Here is a 24,822-nt window from a genome sequence, read left to right on the forward strand (position 1 = left end):
CAGCAGGCGATGTAACCTGTGTAGCTGGGCAGTACTGGGATTTTGCCCTTAATGGGTCGTGGTGAGGGGCAATGACAGGGACACTCTTGAGCTCTGTGCGCTGCTGTTGGCCACCTCGCCCTGGTGGGCCTTAATGCTGCTCTCATGCATGATTTAAACACCCCACGCTGAGGAGCTAATGACAGCGGCTTCAATGCTCAGCCTTTGCCTCTCATGTGTGCTTTGTGTACTGGCTTGCCTTATCTCTCTTCCTTCCTCGCTTCCTTCCTCTTCTCTCTCTCTCTCTCTATCTGTCTCACAGCATCTGTTCACTCCCTCTTCCTCCTTCTCGTGTTTCTGTCAGGTTGCACTTAGCAAGCATGTAAAGTATGCATTAGATTGACTCCCACTGAAATATCATGGTTCCACTCAGCCATTCTGAACTTTTTCAAAAGGAACCCCGAAGAGCACCTAAGGTTCATCTAGGAACCCGAAGAGCACCTAACTCCTGCCGGGTTCTGATTCTCGAACCAGTTCTGGTGGGTCTGGACCAGAACCTTTTGAGGTGGGGATCGCACCGACCACTAGTAGCGGCAGTAAAAGTGACAGATTTTCTATTGCTTGCTACGGTTCGGCAGCGGAGCCGTTGATGTGGCTAGCCTTACGCTAATGACATGGGGAGCAGAGCGTTGATTTGAGTTGAACTTGGTTCAACTTCCAGAGCGTGACGCAATGCTCATCAATGTCAGTTTAATGTGTCCTAGTGACATTTCAGACAGTCTGACCAATCAAAGCAGTAAGATTCCTTACAGGCATTTCTTTATTTTTTTTATTTTTTTTAATATAATTATGGTCTGAGCATTCATTTAGGCTTTGCTGCTGCCGCTTCATTATATTCGGTGTGATCCCCACATTAAGGAAAGTGTACAATAGTGACAGGCTAGCACTATGATTTGGTCTTCTGCTGTGAGCCCCTTAGCGTGCAGGTGACTGGTGATTTGTGATTTTGTTTTTGTGTTTTCTTGTGCTTTTGTATAAAAGTGAACAGCCATGCTCGTCGTCCTCTACCATCTGACAAGCCATGCACGAGATCCAAAGGCTCAGGGGAAGTGAGAAGGAGGCCAGCTGGGCTCTGGACCACATCCATGCTGGATCCCACCCCTGAGTTAGCCGTGGCTACGCTAACAGTGCCTTCTGGTCAGCCATGTCCAACCGAATGCGAGCGGACAAGTGCACTGCAAACAGAGGTGCCTTTAGGTCCTGCTTGTTTAGTTGTCCTCGCAGAAACATCGGTGGCAACAGCAAAGGATAAACAACCGTGAGAGAGAAAGACACAGGGGTGGCGCACTCTTAAAAAAAGGTTCTCTTGTTTGTCCCCTTTTAAGGTTCCTCTTAAAATTGTCTAATGTAAGATACTTTTTGGAACCATTTGGCTATCAACTTTGGAGCAGTTTGAAGCTTTAAAAAAATCCCTTTCCTAACCAGAACCCTTTTCAGCCAGTAAAAGATCCTTTGTATGGAAAGGAGATCTGGTTTGATTGTGAGGAGTTGTGTGACACAGAGAGTCTTGACCACTTTCACATATGAAATCCGCCAGATAAAAACAATCTGGAATAGATTACAAATTACCATTCCCAGTTAGCCATCGATCATGGCAAACCGACACTTGCTCCTATTCCCACATAGCACCAACATGGCATAATGTTAGCGAAATCACGGCTTTCGACGCAAGTGGGAATATGACTCGAGTCACACAGTGGTTTCAATGTTCTCTATGATCTCCACCAGGGACTTGGAGGGGGAGAGGAGTGAGCACTCGTCCTGGTCCCAGCTGGTTGGGCTGGACTTCCCGTCCGAGCTCAGCTCATCCTCCTCTCCCACCCCCTCCCCCACCTCTTCCTCCTCGCACGAGTCTTCCTCGCACGACTCCAAGAAGTTCCCCCCAATCGCGTTGATTCCAGAATCCTCTGAGGTCGAGGGGGAGGAGCAGTGGTCCATTTTGGGCCCTTTGGCTTTCTCCACTGGAGTGCAGCTCTGTGGGGGCGGCCCGAGGGGCGGGGCTTCCTCCTGAGCAATCCGATAGGCTGGGCAAGGTGGCTGAGGCTGCGGCTGAGAGGGAGGGGGAGTGGGGGGCCGGGGGTGTGGCTGGATAGGGGGTGGAGCTACAGGCATCATGGGCGGCGGCGGCCTCTGCACGTAGCACATCTTGCCGTTGATGCGCTTGACGACGTAGTCGTCGATGAAGAGGTCGGAGATCACGCAGTAGCGGGGTGAGTCGGGGCACGGCGGGGGCAGGAACCAGGGGGCGATGCGTAGGAAGCGCTCCGTCAGGGAGATGGAGAGGGAGATGGTGTCGGTGGGTTCGGACGGACCTGGAGGCACTGCGGTGCTGGGGAGCTGGCCCACCCTCGTCATCGGCTGGTACACATATTTACCTGCACACACACACACACACACACACACACACACACACACACACACACACACACACAGTCAGGAACTCACTTTTACTATGCATGCCAACATCAGCACTATCACAATCAGTACAATATTAATCAGAGCAATACATTTATGTATATCTATCTATGCACTACAACATGCTACATATGTATGTGAATAGGTATTTCATATACAGATATAATGCTGCTAAATATATATCTCATGACATGTTATTTATTGTTGGTGTACAAAAATACCACATCATCCGTTCATCAAAGTTTTCTTTTTAAAGCATCTTGTAGGGACTCAGAGTCACCAGACCAGGTTCATTCAAATGGGGCATCAATCATTTAGAATGAGGGTGGATGAACCATGAGATTATTTTAGTCACCTGAGCGTTAGATAATGAGTAATTACAACTGATTTTAATGGCACGAATACATCAGGGGCACTTCTAATACAAAGACTCAAAGCAGACGTGGCACACTGCACAATGAAGTTTTAAAAGTCTCCACAATGGCTCCAACAAACAACTTATAAGACTTCTAGAGCACTTGGCATTAATAGCGAGCATCAAAGGAAGTCTTTTAAAAGAGACACCTGGGATTCCCGTCTAGCGTAATTGTTTGAGAGGCGCCAACGTGATGCTGGATGATTGACCATTAAGATGTCTGCTATACCTCCCTCTTCAACCAGGAGCTTTGTTGCAAAGTGGTGCAGAGAAAAAGCTCTCCGAGGCGGTGATATGAATAACATCGAGCACACAGACAATGGGAGCGCTAAGAGGCGTTCACGTGTTCTTTCTGAATTGGAAATGCTGTTTTGTTATTCTTCCATAAAAATGAAATACATCGGTTTAGTCAAATCTGAAAGCCATGTAACCACACTCTCGCTGTCTCTCTCTCTCTCTCTCTGCCCCGTGGGCTGCTGGGAAATGACTGTGTAAAGCATAGACATATGTCTATGGTGTAAAGGACAGAGGCATTTCCTCGTCTTTTTAGGCCCTGTTGTGCTTCAGCTTCCGACATCAGCGAGAGCTCCTTATTTATATCAGGACCCATTCTTTCAGGGTTCCCAAAGAGTGTCGCAGGGAACACTTGGTCGGTTCTGTCCAAGCGGTTCCCCTGGGCTTGCATCTGGACCGGCGACCAGAACAGAAAAACGCAGCATTGCAACTAAGCCCCAGCCAGGCTATTAATAATTCAACTGAATAAAACACTGTGGGAAAAAAATCTTTATATAGAGATATTCTAAAATCTATTGTGTAACTCTTCACCGTCTTTATTCACCGTCTGAATAAAAAACAGACTCTACTGTTAAAATGGCCTAGACTGTTAGTACTTCTTTAGTCTAAGTGTAAACCTGCACTGTGAAAGCTAAGCCAGGGTAATCTTTAATGTTTCTGTCAATACAGAATCTCCAGGAGCTCTCTCAAACCACAGCCAAACGCAGAGACTAATCCATACAAGATAAACAGCCTTTGGCTCAATGATACTTAATAGTTTCGCGCTGATTGCCTCTAGCCGGAGTGCATTGCCATCTCCTGCCAGATAGTCAGTGACTGATGAACAGATCCGGCTTGGGTCTGTTTGAGCGTCGACTTTTGCCTGGATTCTGTTTGAGCGTCGACTTTTGCCTGGATTCTGTCTCCGTTTAATCATCCTTCCCGAGTGGAGCTTTCTCCTGAAGAGCCCCTGCTTCAGCAGAACCATCCAGCCTGCCACTTTGTGTCAGGGAGTTGCAGAGAGCTACTTTGAAGTGCCGTTCAGTGTGTGTGCGTGCGTGTGTGTTCGCGCGTGTGTGTGTGTGTGTGTGTGTGCGTGCGTGTGCCTGTGTGTGTGCGTGTCAGGGTTCGTGGTGGAGAGTCCACCAGGGATGGAACACACACAGTCAAGTGTCCTCTGACCTCACACACACACACACACATACACACACACAAACACCCACACACACACACACAAACACCCACACACACACGTTACAGCTAGATCCATGGTAGCTGTCACCAGGTTCTCAGCATGTCCTGGTAGTGTAATTAAAACCTAAAGTGGCATTTATACCAAAACCCTGTAAGTCCCCATCATTCACTACACACATACCGTAAGTCATCAATCACAAACCAAACCCCATTTCTTCAAAGGGCAACTATGTTGTACTCACTTCAGTAGACCTGCAAATATTGTTTATAGCCACAAAGGTCTCTTGCCATTTCATTTGAAGGCAGCAGCACAGGAAATAAATGGGTTCTTACGGGAGCTTCGGCGGAATTAATGATGTGCTTTTATGTGGAGTTGTAAACTAAGAACAACATCTCCCAATACATCTCTGTATTAGCATGGTCCGATGCAGAGCAATACCAAACACCAGAGAATGCTAGACATGGAGGTAACAGGAGTATGTGTGTGTGTGCGTGTGTGTGTGTGTGTGTGAGATAGACAGGGAGAGAGAGACAGAGAGATAAACAGAGAGGGAGAGACAGAGAGAGACAGAAAGATAGACAGATGTGTGAGTTTGTGTCTGCGTCTCTTCTTGTCTAAGCACTTCACACAATCCAGAGTGTAGCGACCCTGTGTGTGTGTGTGTGTGTGTGTGTGTGTGTTTGTGAGAGAGAGAGACAGAGAGAGAGATGGAGACAAAGAAAGAGATGGAAGAGAGAAAAATGAAAGATGAACATGAGGCTAAAGACTGTACCTCTATTTTCTCTGTGCATGCGTGTAGACCCGTGTGTGTGTGTGTGTGTGTGTGTGTGTGTGTGTGTGTGTATGTGTGTGTGTGTGTGTGTGTGTATGCGTGCACCAACCGTGTGTTTGTATTTGTCTGTTAGGTTGTGTGTATGACACCATGAAACAGTCAATTACAGCCTCTTCTTCCGACTCCTAATAACCTGGACAGGTGTTACCTGCAACCCAAATCTTGCAGCATGTTCAGAAAAAGTCACCATACTGTATTTCCCTCACTATGTTTGCACTCTGGGCTGCTCTTACTTTTAAAACAGGAAGTGTTCTGTAAACACTTATTTTTGTCCTGAACGGATTTGTTCCAGGGTCTCAGCAGGGAGGGCAGAGACAGGACGACTGACAGGATGATTGACAGCCAGGGAGATTGGGGGTGACGGGTGTAGGTTTGTGTGTGTGAGTGATTGAGTTTGTGTGTGTGAGTTTGCATCTGCATCTCTGCTTGTCTACACACTTCTCTAATGAGAATCCAGAGTGTAGTGACCCTGTGTGTGTGTGTGTGTGTGTGTGTGTGTGTGTGAGTGAGAGAGAGAGAGAGTATGTGTGGGTCTCTGCGTGTTTGTCTGATGCATTCGGTATAAATGTGTGTGTGTGTGAGTGTAGGTTTGTGTGTGCTCATAACTGTGTGGGTGTGAATGCATGTGTGTATGTGTGTGTGTGTCTGCATGTATGTCATACAGTATATATGTGTGTGTGTGTTTGTGTGTGTGTGTGTGTTTGTGTTTGTGTGTGTCTCTCTCTCCCTCCCCCCTCTCCCTCTCTGTCTCCCTCTGTTCTGTCGTCCTGTGCAATGGTGGTGGCAGCCCCAGGGCTGCAGTAAATCCTGGGGTGGGAGGAGGTGGGAGGAGGTGGGCAGGCCCAGCTGCCAGACTGGAGGCCAGATCAGGTCACACGGCCGACTCTAATCCCCTTCCCCTCCATACCCTCCACTCAGACCAGCTCCGCTCAGCTATGTGCCACAACACATCTGCAGCTAGTGGGTACGCTCTGTGCACACACACACACGCGGGAACACACGTACACACACGCGGGAACACACGTAAACAATCACGCACACTCACTCACTCACACACACACACACTCACACACACACACACACACACACACACACACACACACACACACACACACACACACACACACGGGGAACACACATATACAATCACGCACACTCACACACACTCACACACACACACACACACACACACACACACACACACACACACACACACACTCACACACACACACACACACACACACACAGACACACACACACACACACACACACACAATCACACTCACACACAGACATATATATATTTACGTATGTGTTTGTATACACACAAGTACACATACACATTTATTTCTTTGTTTAATTCAGGACTGGCCCCTGCTGCATCCTTTCGTGTGTATCTGCCGGCCCCTCAGTAGGGGTGGGGTTACCCCTTTCATCGCACTGATGGGGAACCTATTGCACTAATCTCGTGTTGGTGGTGGTCGGAGGGGCCGTAGGCGCTGATTGGCAGCCACGCTTCTGTCAGTCTGCCCCAGGGCAGCTGTGGCTACTGATTTACATTTACATTTACATTTAGTCATTTAGCAGACGCTTTTGTCCAAAGCGACGTACAAGGGAGAGAATATTCAAGCTACGAGCAATAGAACCTGGTGTAACAATAAATAAATACTACTTTACATAAGAAATATAACAAAATGAAATAAAAAAGAAAGAAAGAAGTGCAGAAATGTAACTGCTGTAATTGCAAGTTACGCACTAGTCGAAGTGCCAGTTAGGACGGGAAGTGCTCTCTGAAGAGTTGGGTCTTCAAGAGCTTCTTAAAGGTAGAGAGGGACGCCCCTGCTCTGGTAGTGCTGGGTAGTTCATTCCACCAACGTGGAACTACACTGATGTAGCTTACCACCACCGGTATGACTGTGTATGAATGATTACTGGACTCTGGACTCTGTAAAGCGACTTCGGGTATTTAGAGAAGCGCTATATAAGATTAAATTGATTGATTGATTGATTGATAATGGGGAACCTATTGCACTGATGTGAACCTGTGCTGGGGGAAAACATGGCCATGCTGCAGAGACTGTGTGAGGTTTTGATAGAGTTGCTGCAGCAGGAGTTCCTTTGTATGGATGAATAAGTGCAGTGTTGGGGAAAGGAGGGTTTTTCTCATGTCTGATCAGCCTAGAGGGAGGTGGGCAGGAGAAGTGAGAAGTGACCATAGAGACGCACGCGCCACTGTACTGACACAAACCACACGGGGACACCAGGAGAAGTGACCATAAAGACTCACACGCCACTGTACTGACACAAACAAAACTGAACAAAACCGAAAGGAATAAAACTGCACTACACACACACACACGCACTCACGCACACACACACACACACACACACACACACACACACACACACACACTCATTTGTACCGCCATCACATGCACAAATAGACCCCACCATTTCCAAACACGCATATATAATGCCAGACAGTACAAACACAAACACACACACGGGGACACACATACACACACACAGACACACACAGATACACTGTCACAGCCTGTCACCGTTTCTAACTCGCTCCAACCCTCTTTCACACACATACACACACATGAATAATGCACAAGCCCACTGCCGCTTTATCCGTCACGGTGATGGAGAATTAGTCTTTCTAGGTCTCTCCGCTCCCCCTTCCCCCTCATACAGCTGAGGGATTATTCAAGGTCGACCGTCACCACCCCATCCCTGCACAGGGCCAAACAGCCACTCACCAACCCAGCCCTGCCAGCCACCAAACAGCCACTCACCACCTCAGCCCTGCACAGGGCCAAACAGCCACTCACCACCCCAGCCCTGCACAGGGCCAAACAGCCACTCACCAACCCAGCCCTGCCAGCCACCAAACAGCCACTCACCAACCCAGCCCTGCCAGCCACCAAACAGCCACTCACCCCCCCAGCCCTGCCAGCCACCAAACAGCCACTCAACCCCAGCCCTTCACAGGGGCAAAGAGACGCTGGCCATGCATTAAAGGAAGTGCCCTCGAGTGCTATGCAGTTCATACTCAAATAGCAAGTTTACTTAGTGTACAGTGTTCTTAGGGTGAGGTTTGGGGTTTGGGTTGGTAATGTGTGATGGTATGAGAAGCTGGGTACTATGACTACTTTGGGTACTATGTAGTGCATACTCAATTCATTAACAAGTACAGCATACTTTTCACATTAGCACGTTTCAAGAAGTTGTGAAGTAGGTTGGGGTCATGGGGGGGTCATAGTGAGTGCATCAGGTTGTCTGTTAATTACAGATGTCCAGTAATAACACACTAGTACAATAGTAGACTGTGAATAGGGCTCATCATTGGAAGTGGGACAGAGCAGTGAAAGAAAGCAGAAGATGGTCCATCTCAGCTTGTTGTATGGGGGTTAAGCAGAAGACAGTCCATCTCAGCTTGTTGTATAAGGGTTAAGCAGAAGACAGTCCATCTCAGCTTGTTGTATGGGGGTTAAGCAGAAGACAGTCCATCTCAGCTTGTTGTATAAGGGTTAAGCAGAAGACAGTCCATCTCAGCTTGTTGTATAGGGGTTAAGCAGAAGACAGTCCATCTCAGCTTGTTGTATAAGGGTTAAGCAGAAGACAGTCCATCTCAGCTTGTTGTATGGGGGTTAAGCAGAAGACAGTCCATCTCAGCTTGTTGTATAAGGCTTAAGCAGAAGACAGTCCATCTCAGCTTGTTGTATAAGGCTTAAGCAGAAGACAGTCCATCTCAGCTTGTTGTATAAGGCTTAAGCAGAAGACAGTCCATCTCAGCTTGTTGTATGGGGGTTAAGCAGAAGACAGTCCATCTCAGCTTGTTGTATAAGGGTTAAGCAGAAGACAGTCCATCTCAGCTTGTTGTATGGGGGTTAAGCAGAAGACAGTCCATCTCAGCTTGTTGTATAAGGCTTAAGCAGAAGACAGTCCATCTCAGCTTGTTGTATAAGGCTTAAGCAGAAGACAGTCCATCTCAGCTTGTTGTATAAGGCTTAAGCAGAAGACAGTCCATCTCAGCTTGTTGTATAAGGCTTAAGCAGAAGACAGTCCATCTCAGCTTGTTGTATGGGGGTTAAGCAGAAGACAGTCCATCTCAGCTTGTTGTATAAGGCTTAAGCAGAAGACAGTCCATCTCAGCTTGTTGTATGGGGGTTAAGCAGAAGACAGTCCATCTCAGCTTGTTGTATAAGGCTTAAGCAGAAGACAGTCCATCTCAGCTTGTTGTATAAGGCTTAAGCAGAAGACAGTCCATCTCAGCTTGTTGTATGGGGGTTAAGCAGAAGAGTCCATCTCAGCTTGTTGTATAAGGCTTAAGCAGAAGAGTTCATCTCAGCTTGTTGTATAAGGGTTAAGCAGAAGACAGTCCATCTCAGCTTGTTGTATAAGGCTTAAGCAGAAGACAGTCCATCTCAGCTTGTTGTATAAGGCTTAAGCAGAAGACAGTCCATCTCAGCTTGTTGTATAAGGCTTAAGCAGAAGACAGTCCATCTCAGCTTGTTGTATAGGGGTTAAGCAGAAGACAGTCCATCTCAGCTTGTTGTATAAGGCTTAAGCAGAAGACAGTCCATCTCAGCTTGTTGTATAAGGCTTAAGCAGAAGACAGTCCATCTCAGCTTGTTGTATAAGGCTTAAGCAGAAGACAGTCCATCTCAGCTTGTTGTATGGGGGTTAAGCAGAAGACAGTCCATCTCAGCTTGTTGTATGGGGGTTAAGCAGAAGACAGTCCATCTCAGCTTGTTGTATAGGGGTTAAGCAGAAGACAGTCCATCTCAGCTTGTTGTATGGGGGTTAAGCAGAAGACAGTCCATCTCAGCTTGTTGTATAAGGCTTAAGCAGAAGTCAGTCCATCTCAGCTTGTTGTATAAGGCTTAAGCAGAAGACAGTCCATCTCAGCTTGTTGTATGGGGGTTAAGCAGAAGAAAGTCCATCTCAGCTTGTTGTATAAGGCTTAAGCAGAAGTCAGTCCATCTCAGCTTGTTGTATAAGGCTTAAGCAGAAGACAGTCCATCTCAGCTTGTTGTATAAGGGTTAAGCAGAAGACAGTCCATCTCAGCTTGTTGTATAAGGGTTAAGCAGAAGACAGTCCATCTCAGCTTGTTGTATAGGGGTTAAGCAGAAGACAGTCCATCTCAGCTTGTTGTATGGGGGTTAAGCAGAAGAGTCCATCTCAGCTTGTTGTATAGGGGTTAAGCAGAAGACAGTCCATCTCAGCTTGTTGTATAAGGCTTAAGCAGAAGACAGTCCATCTCAGCTTGTTGTATAAGGCTTAAGCAGAAGACAGTCCATCTCAGCTTGTTGTATGGGGGTTAAGCAGAAGACAGTCCATCTCAGCTTGTTGTATAGGGGTTAAGCAGAAGACAGTCCATCTCAGCTTGTTGTATAAGGGTTAAGCAGAAGAGTCCATCTCAGCTTGTTGTATAAGGGTTAAGCAGAAGACAGTCCATCTCAGCTTGTTGTATAAGGCTTAAGCAGAAGACAGTCCATCTCAGCTTGTTGTATAAGGCTTAAGCAGAAGACAGTCCATCTCAGCTTGTTGTATAAGGCTTAAGCAGAAGACAGTCCATCTCAGCTTGTTGTATAGGGGTTAAGCAGAAGACAGTCCATCTCAGCTTGTTGTATAAGGCTTAAGCAGAAGACAGTCCATCTCAGCTTGTTGTATAAGGCTTAAGCAGAAGACAGTCCATCTCAGCTTGTTGTATAAGGCTTAAGCAGAAGACAGTCCATCTCAGCTTGTTGTATGGGGGTTAAGCAGAAGACAGTCCATCTCAGCTTGTTGTATGGGGGTTAAGCAGAAGACAGTCCATCTCAGCTTGTTGTATAGGGGTTAAGCAGAAGACAGTCCATCTCAGCTTGTTGTATGGGGGTTAAGCAGAAGACAGTCCATCTCAGCTTGTTGTATAAGGCTTAAGCAGAAGTCAGTCCATCTCAGCTTGTTGTATAAGGCTTAAGCAGAAGACAGTCCATCTCAGCTTGTTGTATGGGGGTTAAGCAGAAGAAAGTCCATCTCAGCTTGTTGTATAAGGCTTAAGCAGAAGTCAGTCCATCTCAGCTTGTTGTATAAGGCTTAAGCAGAAGACAGTCCATCTCAGCTTGTTGTATAAGGGTTAAGCAGAAGACAGTCCATCTCAGCTTGTTGTATAAGGGTTAAGCAGAAGACAGTCCATCTCAGCTTGTTGTATAGGGGTTAAGCAGAAGACAGTCCATCTCAGCTTGTTGTATGGGGGTTAAGCAGAAGAGTCCATCTCAGCTTGTTGTATAGGGGTTAAGCAGAAGACAGTCCATCTCAGCTTGTTGTATAAGGCTTAAGCAGAAGACAGTCCATCTCAGCTTGTTGTATAAGGCTTAAGCAGAAGACAGTCCATCTCAGCTTGTTGTATGGGGGTTAAGCAGAAGACAGTCCATCTCAGCTTGTTGTATAGGGGTTAAGCAGAAGACAGTCCATCTCAGCTTGTTGTATAAGGGTTAAGCAGAAGAGTCCATCTCAGCTTGTTGTATGGGGGTTAAGCAGCCGTTCCACCCTGGGCTGCTCTGCAGGCAGGGCCGTTTGACTCGCCTGATGTGTTTATTCTCCTGTACTTAGGAGGTCAGTGCTCCATAAATTATTTATCTGTGAAATAAAAAAAAAGAAAAACAGCTTCCTAACAGCGTGAGGCCCCACTGCTGTGTGGTGCTGTGCGGTGCGGTGCGGTGGGTGTGGTGCGGTGCGGTGCGGTGGGGTGCGGTGCGGTGGGGTGCGGTGGGTGTATATCTATGGTGAAGCGAGCGACTGGAAGTGTCTCCATCTAAATGCCACTAGGGCTATAGGAGGCAATAACGCCCTCCCTTGGCTTCTGGCTCCCCGACATGAATCTCCGCTGCACTGACATTCATTAGCTTGTTGCCATCGCCCAGCAATTCAGAGTAATGGCTTCATATACATCCTAACAACCGCCTGGGGACACACAGCACAGCTCAATGAGAACGGCTCTGGTGGAGAGAGGCAATCTAACAGCAGTGGAAGCAGCAAGGGGTACGGAAGCCCTGTGAGGACAAAATGAAGGAATGTTGGCTGGGAGAGTTGATGGTTGATCATATAGTTGCAAAGCTTGTTGGTTAGGAAGGAGCCAACATCCCTCATGTTTGGATTCTTGTGTTTTATAAGAAACAACCACTGAAAATATGTTAAGAATTACTTCGGAGCTTGTATCCCCATGTGGTATGTTATTAATGCGATACCACCACAATACGGATTCACCGCTCAGAATGCAATTAGCTTCATTACAAGGCAAATCAGGTATCAGTCCTAAGAGTTTCCAAACACGGGCTACAACTGTGCTGCTTTTTCTCTGCAGAGTATGATGCTCACGTCTGCGTTGTGGTTTTGGCGAGTTTATATTTTCCACGGGAGCAGCAGAAGCTCGGGAACAGGGGTGCATATCTCATATCACTAGAGATGGGGAAGGGGGGGGGGGGACAGGGGTGCATATCTCATATCACTAGAGGAGGGAAGGGGGGGGGGGGAGCGGGAGGGGGGAAGGGGCTGGGGAGAAATCTGTCTACTCGTTTCACCAGAAGCAGCTGCATCTGAGTGGAACGCCCCTGGAGAACAGGCGGGGAACCGAAACAGCACCGCATGTATCATTTGCACCCACCAACACCGGCAGGAACCGGGATCTGAGAGAGGAGGAGGAGGATGGGTGGGGGGATGGTGAGGACGATGGGGGGGGGGGGGGTATAGCAGAGTTCACAGAAACAAAACACGATGCAATGCCAACTGCCAACTTTACCTCAGGCACATTTTTCTGAGACGAGGCTATTCCAAAACCTGTCTCTATCTCACTCTCTCTCTCTATGTCTCTCTCTTTTTCTCTCTTTCACACACACACACACATACACACACACATGGGGCCCTACCCTATTTTAATGGCGAAAATGGCTGTTGGAAATGGGGATTGTGCAAACTGTTGCATAACAATGGACATGCTGCAGAGCGAGCGATAAAGGTGTGGTCAAAGGCAATAAGTGGGCAGAGCAGGCGCTAAAGGTGTGGTCAAAGGCATTAAGTGGGCAGAGCCAGCGGTAAAGGTGTGGTCAAAGGCATTAAGTGGGCCGAGCGAGCGCTAAAGGTGTGGTCAAAGGCATTAAGTGGGCAGAGCCATACCGATATTAATTAGCGAAAGCTTTGGTTAAAGCAGACCAATAGCATTGTCGAGCAATCCCTTCGAACAATGTAAGAGGATGGCAATCTCACACTGGGTTCTGGACAGTGTTCGCCAGGAAGAAACCTTAGTGCTTCTTCTGTCCTTCAAAACAATTCAATTCATTGATACATAGTTGTAGCTTGTCAGACCTGCTCTTTGCCCCTTGCAAGCATCCTAGGGTGAGTGGCATGCTGCCCGAGCAAGAGTGGGGAATCCTCAAAGAAGGAATCCTCGAAGAAGGAATTTGGGAAATCCTCGAAGAAGGAATTTGAGGATGAGGAAGAGGTCGAGGAAGATAATGAGGAAATAAGTAAATATATGTTGGATTTTGTAGGCTATATGTTCGTTACTCCACTCTCGCCATTAATTCTCGCTCTTATCCATTCATTTTCTCTAACGGACCTTTCCCCCTAATCTCTTCCAGTTTCTGTACCGGTCTGTGGGCTAGGCCGAGGCCCTGCTGAAGGTCCAGTATGCCCCTTCATTAAAGCCCAGAGCTCAGAGCAACAAGCAAAAAGCTCAGAGAAATTGAATCACTAACTCATGAACTCGTGATCATGTCTCATTGCATAACTTTCCCAAAGATGTGTCCATAGTGTAATCGTATTTTTTCTGCTTAAAATAATATTTTTTTTAAAAGCTAAAAGCTGATTGACAACTAGGGCTGAACGATTTGGGAAAATAATCTAATTGCGATTTTTTACCAAAATATTGCGATTGCGATTTAATATGCGATTTTTTTTTTTTATCCTCTTTTTTTCCCAACAAAACGTAATGAATGATTTAAATATGACCAACACAATATTAGATACATTTAGTGTAAAATATTCTTTCCCACATTTTACATTTTTATTTAACTGCTCATTACAGAAACAAGAACAACAAATCGGTGGCTTTGCCACTGTGCATTTCAGTAATTTAAAAAAAAGTCATTTTAAGTATAAACACTAGGCATGCACTTTTTAAACACTGTGTGCAAAATGTAATCGCGAACGTTGCGGTTAGAAAATCGCGTTCTATCACATCGCGATTAAATCGCAAATGCAATTAATCGTTCAGCCCTATTGACAACAATAAATATAAAGGACGGGAACATACCGTTGATAAATGTATTGTTAGTTGTAATTTCCCTGTATGTCCTGCCGGTGACCCCAGTGGTCCAGAAGTCCTAAGCCGTCTAAGCCTTTTTCAAGTAGTACTTAAGTTACGATGCTTTCGGGAAACGCTCCGAAATGGTGTTATGATTTATGAGACGAATTCGACGAAGGACTGAGGCTTACTGTGTGCTTTTTGGGAACCCAGCCCAGCTCTACTCTCTATGGAAATAAAAGGAATATAAACCCAGGTTTTCTTAGTAGGCTATTTTCACTCCTCTCCACAATAGCACAGCCAACTACGGTGTGGTGATTAACCCATCACAGATTTGTTCCTACTTCCTTGCTAATAACAAAATATATAGAAATATTAGGCTACACTTTCAATAAAGAGAACATGAACTTTAGATAAATCAGACTTGTGCGGTGATGGTCTGTGATTGGTGTACTGAAATGTCCCCTGTCAGAGAAGAAAATGTCACCACGCCTATATACACGCCTTTGCGGAAAGTTTAATTTCTCACTGCAGTTTAAAACAACTCGCTCAGGCAAAATAAGACGTTTCTGCCAACCATCTTCAGCATTTGAATAGGGCCCATGCAGCCTACACAGATGGGTCTTACACAGTATTTGTTTGCATTACACACACACACAGTAAGACTGCTACTGGCCTACATCTAAGCTTATTATCTAGGAGTGTGTGCACTGTACTCCCCCAGGTGCTTATATCTCACTGTACCAGAACCGATCCGACCCATAATTCCCTCCGGATCATTCCTCATATCTGAGACGAGCTGATGAATTCTCCATTGTCTCAGGAGCTCCCCAAATATGTCCAGTCCCAACTAGGTTAACAAGAAGCACACTCCTAGTTATTTCATGTCCTCTACATAAAACATTCACATACTGACAGGGCGCAGTGAAACTCCTACTGGCTTCACATTGGACTGTATGCATTTACAGTAACTTAAGCTCTTAGGTCCTTAGGTCCTTAGGTATCTCGATGTTACGGAACCAGAACCGTAGTTCACATCCATAGTTCCTTCTACATCACGCCTCATATCTGGGGCTACTGCCAGTGTGCTAAATTAAACTCAATTCAGATGTCATAGAAGCACTCCAAACATTTCCAGTCCCAACCAGATTAAAAATAAACAAACATACTTCCTTTATATCTCGTACGTAGAAATATACAGAACAATGGCGGCAAGATCACTGGCCTCGACTTGAGCAAGTAGGACTGAGTGCTTTTCAGCTCTCAGCCCTGGGTGCGTATATCTAAGCGCAGCAGAACAAATAGTGTTCTTTATATTATTCCTCATACCTGAGACTACTGCTTGCTTAATACACCCCAGAGCACTCCAGAAATGTCCAGTCCCATCTAGGTAAACAATACACACCTATCTAGCTATGTTATGTCCTCTAGATAACACATAAAGACAGAACAATGGCAGTACTCTTCCTGGATTAAGCCTAAGTATGATATGTAGGGCTGAGTGCATCCCATTACCTCAGCTCCTTATATATATCAGAGTGGAAGATTACTGCCGTCGAGGGAACTTTTCACTTTTCACTTACCATGACAGCATTCCACATACTTGCAGTCAGTCTTATTGCGGTTAAAGATAAAGAAATATGCAGTTTATTTTATGTCTGACAAATCGGCATAGCAGAGGAGCACTGATGAGGCAGCCAGTGCCCTGAGCCTGGGCATATATGTAGGCCTGTGTATGGGGGAGCCCTAGCATCAGAAACCCATACCATATATGGGTCTACTACCTACGGACTGAGGACTGAGGTCTGAGTCTAGCCCAAGGTCATTTCTCGCATCACTCACTTCCTGTCTAATCTCCACTGTCAACCAAAAATTCTAGAAAAGCCCCAATGGAAAATATAGGACTGTGTTCACTGCCCCCCCCCCCCCCGCCTCTCCCTTTAAGTCCTGCTTAGCAGACAGAGCAAATCTATAACAGAACAGCCGAAAAACGTATAACACATCTATAAAAGTATAAATGTGGTCCCATATTATACCTCATATCAAATAGGTTAAAGTAAAACACAGAAAATTATAAATTATTGATAGATAAAACATCAACATATTCACAACCCACACATGAACACATAAACTGCTAGATAAAACATTGCCATTCCCACAAAAACACTGGTTGAGGAGCTGATAACCTCAGCATATTATGGGCTGTGTGCGCCGATTCTCCCGTAGGTGCTTATATCTGAACTCAATAAATAGTAGTTCATATTTCCCTCTCCCCCATTCCTTATATCTGGGGCTGCTGCTCTGCCAACGAGCCCTCAGTTATCTGAACAGCGTGTTCAGTTTGTGTGCTTTCAAATGGGCTGAGAATAAATGAGCGTCTAAATAAAAATGATAACCGTTCTGTGAGTATTTCCCCCGCAGGCACGGAGAACCGGGGTGGGGTTCCACCCGTTGGCTCGGCGCTCAGTTCTGCGTGTTCCCATCCATCCGTTTTTTTTGTGTGTGTGTGTGTTCTCAAATCTGTCCAACAAAAGCGGGCCGGATCTCGCAGCCAGAGCCCGCAGAGGAAATCAGCGCTTGACAGCTGGAGCTGAGGGCAGCCAGCCAAAACACCAGAGCCCAGCAGCACCCCTCCTCCTCCTCCTCCTCCTCTCACTCCACTGAAGTCCAGTCTGTCTCTGTGTGTGTGTGTGTGAGGGTCTGTGTGTGTGTGAGAGTGTGTGTGGGGGTCTGCGTGTGTGTGTGTGTGTGTGTGTGTGTGGGTGTGTGCGTGTACATTCAAGGATAGGCACACACACACACACGAAAACACAGACACACACGCACACAGACACACACACACATACAGACCCACACACACTCACACACAGGCACACAGAGAGATGCATACTCATAAATGCAAACAGATACACTTATACACACACACACACACACACACACACACACACACACACACACACACACACACACACACACATATTTTTTGCCATCACATACATATTCTCAGAAAAAGATTCACACATATACACACTCATATTTATGCACCCACTCTCGAAGACACACACACACACATCAGTGCTCTTCACACTTATTCACTTTAACACTGCTAGACACACACACACACACAGCACACGTGGCTAAAAATGACTCTCTCCCTCTCTCTCTCTCTCTCTATCTCTCTCTCTCTCACACACACACACACACCACCTAAAGGCTGAATACATACACAGATATGTTCTTTGTTCGCTATCATACACACACACACACACACACACACACACACACACACACCCTCATCAGTCACACAGGACCAGAGTCTTGTCTGTGCAGTGAAGGCCCTCTAGTTAATTAAGCCTCCTTTAACTTAAGTAAACCTGTCTCTTTCTCATTTTCAGCTGTGGAACCAGAGATTTTGCCCTGTGAAAATCTGTCCCAATCACTGTCACAGGTCCTCTCTTGCAGACGACAGATGGTTCCGCACAGACACGAGAAGGAACCGCGCAGGCGAGAACCGGAAGACTTGTGTTGTCTGTCTCACCATTCCCACTCGGCTGTGAGGTAGAAGGAGGGAACATCTGTAAGGCGACGGCTCGCTCACTGGAGCTTGTGAGAATTTGAAAAGTGCAATATGTTGTTCAAACCACTGTTGCAAAAGCACAATAATAAACGCTTGCCCACCATTCCTCCATTGTCCATACGTATGTTATAAGGCAGAAGGGGTTGTCTCTTAATATCACCATTTATTTAGCAAATAAGAAGGCATTTTCATCCACATAAGTTATAACTCATGTTACCTGCTACAATGTCTAAATCAGACTTGAGCTTGCCTGTGTCACAGTCCACACACACACACATAAGAGTGTAGACCATAATATAAAATGATGGAAAAACACATGGGCCGATTGAATTGGCATTCAAAATATGCTTGCCCATATCCCAATCCTATCATAAGAGTCTTCCCAAGTCACTTAAAACAAATGATTCTACATATGGGATGATTTAACTGATATAAATTGAAATTCAAAGAATGACGGCAGAGCACCTATTTGTTTGTGAAAGCTCAGAAAAAGTGAACAGGTATGGTGTGGGGGTGAGATGGACAACGGGAGCGCAGATCGATACTGACAAGCCTGAGGAGCTTCTGCAGGGCATCTCGCTGTTGACACAAATGAAGACAAATGAGCGGTAAGATCTAGAAGAGTGTCTCACCAGCGCTTTGTCACAATTAGGCGTGAGCGCCAAGAGCAAACCGCCCGCCGCCCCAAACAATTAGAAAGCTCATGTTGCTACTCAGAAATATAAAATGTAGGGGGGTGGGAGTCCATTCAGAGAAGTGGCAGCTGCAATTCTTAAGATGATCGAGTAGAAGACAAGAAGCAACGTGATATCTGATGTTTCTGGCGCCGTCAGTGATTCATCTCTTAATTGTTGAAGTTTCTTTTATGATTAGATGAATTGAGAGAGACATGACAATGGTGTGTAACAAATAGACATGATTGCAGGTGACCCAAAATACAATTCTGGCATCTGACAATTGACAAGATTTCCTTCATATGCTCACACAACAGAATCCTGTGCTACGATTTCCTTCTCAGAAACAGTATGGGGTTTGAGCCCTTGAAGGGTTCTAGGGAAGTGTTCCATACTGGTCCTTCATGGGGTCTCCCGAGAAGATAAGCTAAATACACCGTTTACACGATTTAATTTAAATCTCTACTGGTGATATTAAGGGGTTGGATTAAATATATCTCTATAATTATAATTATAATTTATTTATTTTTTGCACTATATCTTTGTTATGTTTCTTTGATGTCTATTTTTATGTGCATGTCATTTCTTTGTGCATATTATGTATTTGCTGTAAAGCACTTTGAGCTGCATTCTTTTGCATGAAAGGTGCTATATAAATAAAGTTTTATTATTATTATTATTATTACACACAGCCCCTGCCTAGCCAGTCTGAGCCCCACATGGAGCCACCGGGGCCAAAGGTTCCTCTTTAGAGCCGGTAAGGTTCTCTTAGTAGTCTAGAACCTGAAAGGCTTACTCAGTGAACCTTAATGGAGTCTCCTGAGAAAATGAGATACTCTTTCAAGGTTCTAAGTTAAACTTTAACCCAAGAGCATAGCATTTTTTCTAAACTTTCCGCCATTACAGAACAACCAATTTTTTTGGGATGTAAATAACTTTTGTGACACAAATTACAATGCACACAACGTACCTTATCTGAACCATTTTGTTTATTTCAATACCCTTTCTCTAACACAAGTGACTTCATTCACGTCATTTTTCTCTAAATCTCCTGAGGGGCCGCTGGTCCACTATCTGCACTAACCCTACCCAGACAGAACCTTGCACGGAACCTACTCGGAACCCTAGGTTCCTTTCTGGAGCCGCTAAAGAACCTCCGGCCAACCATCTGCGTTAACCCTACACAGCCAGAACCTTGCACGGAACCTACTCGGAACCCTAGGTTCCTCTCTGGAGCCGCTAAAGAACCTCCGGCCAACCATCTGCGTTAACCTTGCCCTGCCCGAGCCCAGCATGGTGCCACCGGGCCCAAGCCAGCCGGGCCTGTGTGTCTGGAGCCGACCCAGCCCACACTAATTTGCACGACATGCTTGCTTCAGACATGACATATTGGCAGGGCACTAAAGAGGGCTAATTTACGGTAATGAGAGAGTCGCCGTGCTTCCTCGCACCAGCTGTAGACCGGGGCAATTAAATCTGTTTAATTTATTCCCGTAGCCCAGACAAGCTCCATAGCTGATTGGAAATCAGTGGGGAGCAGATGATGAGGGGGGGGGGGACAACACAAGCCGTCCGCAATCAATGGTAAGCTGACCATTAGGGCCGAGAGTTTGGGAAAACTATTTTGGTAAGGAGGCTAATCGGAAGAGTGATTAGTGTCATCATTAGCTGACAACGCTGAGGTTTTTTTTTAGGAAATTGAGAGAAAAGCACTTTGAGAGCAGTTGTCTTTGTCCAAAACGACTTCCAAAACAGAAAGGGGTGTTTTACAAGACAGAATAAAGTTTTACAAGACAGAATAAAGTTGTACCAAATTCCCTTTGTTTTTCTCCTCGCATTGTAATGATGTCTGACTTGCCTAAGAGCAAGATAGCAAAGGAAAAAAACACATAATAAGAAGGTGTCAGTCAGAAATCGTCAAAGACCATAATAGTAGGTCAACCTCTGACGAAACAAATTGACACATTTTCATACAGATCAAAAACACACACCCACAGCACCAGCAGCAGCAGCAGCATTTGAAAAAATAATCGCAGCAATTATAAGAGTCTGGTCAAACGGCAGTCAGTCACCCCCATCACTGAGATATGTCCTAGTTTTTCAAGCCTTGCTGTGTGTCTGTGTGTGACTCGATAACCGATGTTTTATTCCTTCACGTAAACCAGACAGACAGCGCTCTCACTGTTAAGACCATTCACATTTTACATTTAGTCATTTAGCAGACGCTTTTGTCAAAAGCGACGTACAAGGGAGAGAATAGTCAAGCTACGAGCAATAGAACCTGGTGTAACAATAAATACTACTTTACATAAGAAATATAACAAAATGAAATAAAAATAAAAAGAAGTGCAGAAATGTAACTGCTGTAATTGCAAGTTACGCACTAGTTGAAGTGCCAGTTAGGACGGGAAGTGCTCTCTGAAGAGTTGGGTCTTCAAAAGCTTCTTAAAGGTAGAGAGGGACGCCCCTGCTCTGGTAGTGCTAGGTAGTTCATTCCACCAACGTGGAACTACAGTCCTCACGTGTGGATGTGAGAGTAGGCTCCACCAAGACTTCACTAAACCAGATGCATTCTGGTGCCCCAATCCCTACAGAAGAAGCCAGATGGCCAGAGAGCAGACTGCAGGTCTAAAACTGATCTAGTCCTAATCTAGTCCTAATCTAGCCCTGATCTAGCCCAAATCCAGCCTTTTTGTCATACTGACATACAACAGAATAATATCCTTATTATATATCCTTATATAATATTACGTACATCCTTATTACGATGTACTGAAGTACGTAGTAAACACTCTTATGTTCCTCTCACTGTATATCGATACACATTAAACACATTAAACCAACCTAGCCCTAAGCTTCACCCAAAGCCCAAATATTAAAGTGCATTTACTTTAGTCATTTAGCGGACACTGTTTTTATTCAATAGCAACTTAGAGTACTATACTCATATATATATATATGGACAACAGTCTATACGTATATATATATGTATGTATGTATATATGTATGATATGTATATGTAAGTGTGTATGTGTGTGTGTGTATGTGTATATATATATATATATATATATATATGTAAATTAATATATATATATATATAGAGAGAGAGAGAGAGAGAGAGAGAGGGAGAGAGAGAGAGAGAGAGAGAGAGAGTGAGAGAGAGAGAGAGAGAGAGAGAGATCATAAGGACACTTCACATCATTTGGGGTTGAATGTCAGTGCTCTGGCTCCCACTAAAGCCGTGATCCGCAGGAGATTGGAGCCCTGTCACGGCCAAGCTCTGCCTCTGATGACCGTGAGATGAGTCTGGGCCACGACTGCCTCTCTGAGAGGCGGGCGCAGGTAGGGGCTGCGCTATGCTCTGGAGGATTACTGCCACATCCACTGGCATACAAAACACATCCTCTCGCTAAGCCCGGATGAGCTGGCCACAGACTATGCACTTTGAGGCCCACACAAGGGCAGGGGGGGTGGGGGGTGAAAAGAAAACAGCTGACCCAGTCACAGTCTATAGAAGCAGGTTCTATTGAAATATTATGTAGCTGTCTAATAGGGCGTGGGTCTAGAAGTACAGGCTGATCCAGCATCTGAATGGGTTTATCTTTAAGATATAGAGTTGAAAGGAAACACAACATGCATGAAATTTACTTTTCCACTTTCATGCTTCGAAAATGTACTTTGAAAGTGCATAAAGTTCAACCAAGTGAATAGACTTTGATAACAAAAAAATAATTAGAAACAGGCCAGAGCAAGCGTGAGGTCTACATTTGTACGAAACTGTAACGGCAGAAATAGCCTACCCTCAATTTAATGAAGTGTCGCAAACAAAAAAAAACATCTCTTTTATTACATGCTTCTGCATAATGACCAGCCTTTTTTATGTGAATGTTAATAATGACAGTCCATTGATTGTTGGGAGCACATTTACTACAGCTACACAGGCCGGGAACACTGACACAATAAACGTGCTCTGAATAACCACTGTTTTAATTGCTGTCTAATCTGCATCAGTAGCCAGCGCAGCTGCATCCGTTATCTTTCACTCAAGGGTGTCTCCTCAGAGAGTCCATACTGAATAAACAGTAGTCTGAATCAATCAAAGCTGAATCTACTTACAGTGACACCATCCGAGGTGGCAACACCAGTGCAGTTTGAAGCACTTGCCGTGGCTGTGCGTGGCGCAAATCGAGAGGCCGTCGCACGGAAGGAAGTCTGGTCGGCCAGCGTAGCTCTTGGCCAGGGCTTGCGCTTCGTCCAACTTCTCGTTCTTCGGAGTCTTCTGCGCCCCCGACGAGGCCATATCTTTCTTTTAAAATCCTCAAATCAGATAAGTTGAGGAAAGGCGTGCATCCGTATTCACAGTCGTTACATACTGTTCTCTACATGACTGCTGAAGTCCCTGGAGAACAAGAAAACAAAAGCTCAACGACAACAATAAGACAACGAAGTGACAAATGTCAATTTCATGCGTCGTAAACCCTATGTTTTTAAGTATTCCATTGACATGACATGTTCCTCTTATAGTCAGGTACAATGTAAATCTGAAGTCCGCTACAACAGCAATAAAGTCTAATAATAATGTAGACCCAACGCTACATAAATCCCCATCTCTTCTCATCCATCTTACCCCACTGATGGCTCGTTCCATGCAAAAAAGACGGCGCGGAGTTCCGTGCTGGATTGTTTCTGCCGCTCCCCCAGTTCAAACATCTGCTCTGAACTTCACAAAGACGGGAACCCTGGTCCTATCAATGCCGACGCGATGCTTCATTAAACCATTTCGACACTGATATTTCACCACCACCACGGAGAGGTCCACAGAGCGAAGAAAAAGACAATACTTCTGCATATCACACAGAGACAAAAGTCTATATTTCCTGAAGGTACAGGCACCCTGTTCAGGACTCACCCTTGTGCAAACAATCGCAATGCTTAGAGTTTCTTAGGCAATGCCAAATTTCAAACGCAGCAGTCGGCAGAGCTGCACGTCTGGCGACAGCCTTCGACTGAATGCCACTCAGCTTGACGCTAAACTGACTGGACACTCGCATCCAGTGCGTCTCCCACAACTGGCTCACAGCAGATCGAAGGCGCTCCCCGGTAGGTCGCGCTGTGCCCCCACATACTACGAGCCCCTGCCTCTCTATCGGGGATATTTATAAAACGTCATTCAGTATTTCACACACGGGAAAGTGCGCACTGACAGGGGTTATATATTGTCAGTTCTTGATAATTGCTAGAGACACAGCTGTGTGAGAGGGCAGCGTATGAATTTACATGCTTCATTTCACGCCGCTGTTCTCTTCCTCTCCCACACGGAAAGTTAATCTAGTTACAGTTCACCGAGAGAGACGTGCATGTTTAATGGCATTTAATTAAATTGCCGATAGCCAGACCTGGGAGCTAAGGGAACTGATTTAATAGTTCCTAAAGCAATAAACAAATTGACTTTAATGTAATAACCAAAAAATATTGATTGCGCAATAAAAAACAACGAAAAGACATTTTGTCTCAACAACGGCTCAACAGCTCTCCGTTCAAAATTAATTGCAGGAATATGATAAACGTAGGTAACTAGGCCTGGAGCAATTCACAATCTGCTTTCATTAAATGATGATTACTGACGTCAAAACGCTTCCCTCTCCTGCCGCAGATGGCTTAAGAACGTCTTCATCCGGGGATGAGGCCAGGCCGAGGGCACTGAGGTTGCGCCCGTTATGGATGGGCAGCGTAGCACCCCGAACTCCCGCTCGGTGCCGGCGTGCTTGCTGACAGTTGCTGAGTCAGCAGCTGCTGGAAGGCTGTGCTGCTGTGCAGGCGTTGGGCATCTGCTTCCATCGCGACGGAGAGATGTCAGAGAAATTCATCCTGGCAGCAGGGTGAGGCATATGCCACTGGGACATAGTGCTAATGATACCACCCCTTCTACACTGGCACACACACACACACACACACACACACACACACCCAGGCATTCGGACGCATGCGCACACACACACACACACGCACACGCGCACACACACACACACACACACACACACACACACACACACACACACACACACACGCACACACACACACACATACATACACCCACATACACACACAC

General features: G+C 45.7%; 1 protein-coding gene across 1 annotated transcript; it reads right to left on the reverse strand.

Moving 5' to 3' along the window:
* On the reverse strand, window positions 1–24,107 carry LOC105912663 (UPF0524 protein C3orf70 homolog B-like). Its single transcript, XM_012841645.3, has 3 exons — window positions 23,341–24,107; window positions 22,830–23,112; window positions 1–2,414 (listed from the first exon to the last, which is right to left on the reverse strand). Exons 2-3 carry the CDS (start codon window positions 23,011–23,013, stop codon window positions 1,729–1,731), a joined length of 870 nt encoding a protein of 289 aa, XP_012697099.2. The 5' UTR covers window positions 23,014–23,112; window positions 23,341–24,107; the 3' UTR covers window positions 1–1,728.
* Between the last annotated feature and the right edge of the window lie 715 nt (window positions 24,108–24,822).

Source organism: Clupea harengus, chromosome 2 (genome assembly GCF_900700415.2).
Source record: "Clupea harengus chromosome 2, Ch_v2.0.2, whole genome shotgun sequence".
Lineage (NCBI taxonomy): Eukaryota > Metazoa > Chordata > Actinopteri > Clupeiformes > Clupeidae > Clupea > Clupea harengus.